General features: G+C 38.4%; 1 protein-coding gene across 1 annotated transcript; it reads left to right on the top strand.

Moving 5' to 3' along the window:
• The first annotated feature begins 1,581 nt into the window (after positions 1-1,581).
• On the top strand, positions 1,582-2,517 carry LOC108537136 (olfactory receptor 13D1-like). Its single transcript, XM_017884292.1, has one exon. It carries the CDS (start codon positions 1,582-1,584, stop codon positions 2,515-2,517), a length of 936 nt encoding a protein of 311 aa, XP_017739781.1.
• Positions 2,518-4,944: the final 2,427 nt, after the last annotated feature.

Here is a 4,944-nt window from a genome sequence, read left to right as displayed (position 1 = left end):
CGCCACTGCACTCCAGACTGGGCGGCAGAGTGAGACTCTGTCTCAAAAAGAAGGAAAAGAAATATAAGCATCCTTTTATGCCGATTATGTTGCCTGACCATTGTAAACTGGAGTTTTCATAGAAAGCAGCACAACCTGTGGGCAAATGACTAGCACAGAAATGGCAAATCCTGTACCAGAAACACAGCCATTTTTTTAAAATATTAAGTCAAAATTCATTCATTGTATCAATTTTTTTCCGCTAGGGATATATTTTAAAGCTAGATAGTAATACTATGAGGATGTTGAGATGTTTTCAAAATGATATTCTGGGATTTATTTGCTATAAAGAAGAAGGTAATCTGCTAATATCTACCCTTTAAATTTTTTCAGATTAAAGTCATTTGTTCCACGTTCTTTGGTGCACTACTCAGGTGCCTGAACTGGACCAATATTCCTTCTTTAGGAAAACACTGGCCCTAACTGCAAATTCAACAAGAAGAGGAATGAATTTCATATGGACAGAGGTGAAAGGCAGGTTCTTCTCTGTGCAATTTGGTTGCTTGCATATATAACCAGAATTGATTGCAATAAACTACACAGAGGTATCTTCATGTTTCACCAGTGTTCAGTTTAGCATTGTCTATTGTCCAATTGCTATTTTATACACAATTGAAGTAGCAATATCACTGCAGTGGTATTGGAGTCAGATGGTCTGAAAGGCCTTGCTACTCAGGTATGTTCTGTAGACATACATATTAGCATCACCTGGGAACATGTTAATAAATGCAGCGCTCCTAACCCACCACAGATTTCTTGAATCAGAATAGTTTACAAAATTCCCCACGTGATTTGTATGAAGACTAAAGTTTGAAAGCACTCCACAAGATAGCTGGATCTCTTCCTCAGTTGTACATTAAAATCACCTGAAGAGTACTATAAAAAAGAAAAGATGCCTGATTCGCACCCCTTCGATAGAACTTACATCATTTTGGGAGGGTTATAAGGTACAGTTTTAAAAAATGGGATTTAAAGATAAAAAAATGAAGCTTTGCATAACAACTCCCTCACTTACTGTAATTGTATGCAAGTTTCTCACTAGCCTTCATTTTCTTCGGGGAATTAAAGTGTAATAAAATGAATAATATGTGAACATATTTGTAAACTACAAAAAAACTAAGCCAAAGGCATTAATTATTTTCATGATATAAGATCAAATTATAAATCTTTGTCGAACAGATTAAAGCATTCTCTCTTCAAAATACTGATTTTCAAAGTGGGATCTGTGGATCAACTGCATGAGAAGTAACAGATGCTTGTTAAAAATGCAAATGGTTCTTCCCTGCCTCACACCTCTTGCATCACAATCTCAAGAAATGGAACATGGAGGCCTACACTTTTTAACAAACTACCAATATAATTAACATGTGTCTTCAATTCACTGTTTTATGATCTAGAAGAGGAATCCCAGAAGCTAACCTCAAAGCTGTTACCACCACTTTAGCTAGCAGAGATATACTTGCCCCTCCCACACCAATTACCTCTCACTTCATATGTTAATGCTATACAGACTTGTTAAATTCCAGGTATTAAAAAAACAACATGGAAAGGACCAATTGGACAGAGAGTGAGTTCATTCTGCAGGGACTTTCAGAGTACCCGAGAGCTGAAAAATTCCTTTTCGTGACGTGCTTGGTGATGTACCTGGTGATTCTCCTGGGGAATGGCACCTTGATCATTCTGACACTCCTGGATGCTTGTCTCCACACACCCATGTACTTCTTCCTTGGGAATCTTTCCTTCCTAGACATTTGGTACACATCCTCCTTCATCCCCTCAATGCTGATACACTTCCTATCAGAGAAGAAAACCGTCGTCTTCACTAAATGTGCGGTTCAAATGTCTGTCTCTTACACTATGGGATCCACCGAGTGTGTGCTTCTAGCAGTAATGGCATATGACCGTTATGTGGCCATCTGCAACCCTCTGAGATACCCCATCATCATGGGCAAGGCACTTTGTATTCAGATGGCGGCTCTCTCTTGGGGACTAGGCTTTCTCAACTCATTGACAGAAACTGTTCTTGCAATATGGTTGCCCTTCTGTGGAAAAAATGTCATTAATCATTTTGTTTGTGAAATATTGGCCTTTGTCAAGCTGGCTTGCACAGATATTTCCTTGAATGAGATTATTATAATGTTGGGCAATATAATATTTTTGTTTTCTCCATTACTGCTGATTTGTATCTCCTACATCTTTATCCTTTCTACTGTACTAAGAATCAATTCGGCTGAAGGAAGGAAAAAGGCCTTTTCCACCTGTTCAGCCCACATGACGGTGGTGATTGTGTTTTGTGGGACAATCCTCTTCATGTACATGAAGCCGAAGTCCAAAGATTCTGCTTTTGACAAGCTGATTGCCCTGTTCTATGGCATAGTCACCCCCATGCTCAATCCTGTCATCTATAGCCTGAGGAATACAGAGGTGCATGGAGCCATGAGGAAATTAATGAGTAGACACTGGTTCTGGAGGAAATGATGACACACTGACACCTTTGAGTTTATGCACAAAATACGCTCACAAGTTTGAGAGAAGACTTTTAAAGATAGAAGAAAAGCAATTAAGGTCATGTTGAGTCAGAATTTCAGAGTTAGAAAAAATTTGCAGATTAAGAGTTTAACTATATTGCTTTATGAAAATGATTGATTTCATTAAAATATAGAAACAAGTGCTGTGTGAGAGCAAACTTTTGGAAACAAGAAAATATTTTAAGTAAGTCTTTCTAAGAAAATCTAGCTCATTAATTTTAACAATTAAAACACATTTGTCAGCCCTCTTGTTTAAAAAAAAAAACTATTTTGTATTTTTGTTCTTTTATTCTTGCTTTTTATCTTATCCAGGGACTGGATCTGGTCCCAACTCTCCCTTCCAGCCACATATTTCAACCTCTTTCCCTGTCCTTTCCCTCCCCCTACCTCTTTGCACAAGCTGTGTTCTATTTACTATGTAATTACCAAATTATATCATTTTGTTTCACACCTAATGACAATAGCACATGCTATTCCATCTGCATTTCCATATTTCTCCTTCTCAGGTGAAATCCTAACAATCTTATGAAGGACAGGTCAAGTGTCATATTCTCTGCAACACAATCCAAAGCTTTCCCAGAGTTAGCTATTCCCTCCTCCGTGCTGCCCTGGACTTTATCTCCACTAAGCGATTTTTCTTTTATACTCTAATCATTTACTACCTTCCGAAATTCTTCCCAATGGCAGAACTATGGCTCACTGTTCTCTGCATAAAATCTAATGTCAAGTTAATTAAAAACAGTTGGCAGTAATTAACTGTTGAATTAATTAAAAATTTTAAAGGATGGTAAAATACAGTCTAAGTACCTGATTTAATACAGGGAGATAACTGAAATTTATACATTATTTCCTTTACCAAACTACAATTCTAAAAGATTTTAGTAAAATAACAGCTGATTTTTAAACGTGGAGAAAATAAGGGAAAATAAAGTCTGAATAAAATATTCTGAAGAGATCATTTTGGCCAGGTAAGACAAAATCCTAATGTATATTATTATCAAATAAGCAATTGCTGAGAAAAATATATCAATTGTACAAATTCTTATAGAACACTGGCAATTTCAATTTCTTTCAAAAGCAATTGATAGTCTCATTTAAAATATTTTCCTTTCATTATAGTCTCAATTAAAATATTTTGCTTTCATTAGAAAAATCCTTGGACTGGCTAGTGAATAATATATAGTTGTATTTTTTATAAAATATATATTTGCATAATGTATAGTTGAGCTGCCTGATACACTGTCATAGCCTGAGCTGGGTGAGGAACTCAGCTCAGGCTATGAGCTGAGGCTATGAACTTACTTGTTCAGTAAAACCAGTAAAGATTTTTATAACCCAATGGCATTGAGAAAGGCATCCTTACTTGTTCTGCTCAGCATGATGTTTTGAAGCCTGTCCAGAATAAGGGAGATGTCAACATGGAAGAGAGGCTCGGTTCAGGGCATCAAAGTCCAAGCAGCATGAAAGGGGCATCCACACAAGAGGAAGGTGTAGCACATGGTTGAGGACCACACCTGCAAAGAAAAGCTGACTGATAGACGATATTAGAACACAAATGGGATAAGAGAAACACCTGCACACCATAGGCAGGTGGTCTGGAGGGAGTTGTCAGAGTACTCATGGGGTGAGAAAAGCATCCGTGGTGGGATGGGGAGGTTCAGAATATGGGTATCCAAGTCTGAAAGGGGTGAAGAGAGAATCCCTGAAGAAAGACCTAAATGGAGTGAAAAGATCTCACCTGAGGAGGGGAGAAGAGTCAAGATATGTGAGAAACCGATTAGGGTGAAGTGGACATTCTTAAAGGAAACGGCCTTGTCTGAAGTGTTGGAACCCAAGCCAGTTGAGAAGAATGTCAGCAATCACAGCTCACTGCAGCCTCGACTTTCACTGGCTCAGGTGATACTCCCACCTCAGCCTCCTGAGTAGCTGGGGCTACAGGCACATGCCACCACACCCAGCTAATTTTTGTAATTTTTTGTAGAAATGGGATTTTGCCATGTTGCCCAGGCTGGTCTCAAACTCCTGGGCTCAAGTGATCAGCCTGCCTTGGCCTCTCAAAGTGCTAGGATTACAAGGCATGAGCCACCATGCCAGGCCAGGATTTCTTTCAAGGTAAGACTACTAAAGAAGAATTATTTGTGATAATAATGGGAGACTTCAACACTCCACTGTCAACATTAGACAGATCAACGAGACAGAAAGTTAACAAGGATATCCAGGAATTGAACTCATCTCTGCACCAAGCGGACCTAATAGACATCTATAGAACTCTCCACCCCAAATCAACAGAATATACATTCTTCTCAGCACCACATCGCACTTATTCCAAAATTGACCACATAATTGGAAGTAAAGCACTCCTCAGCAAATGTATAGC

The sequence above is a fragment of the Rhinopithecus bieti genome, unplaced genomic scaffold (assembly GCF_001698545.2).
Source record: "Rhinopithecus bieti isolate Rb0 unplaced genomic scaffold, ASM169854v2 scaffold_12088, whole genome shotgun sequence".
In the NCBI taxonomy this organism is placed as follows: Eukaryota; Metazoa; Chordata; class Mammalia; order Primates; family Cercopithecidae; genus Rhinopithecus; species Rhinopithecus bieti.
Note: the sequence above shows the minus strand (reverse complement) of the source record. Positions and strands in the feature narration are given on the sequence as shown.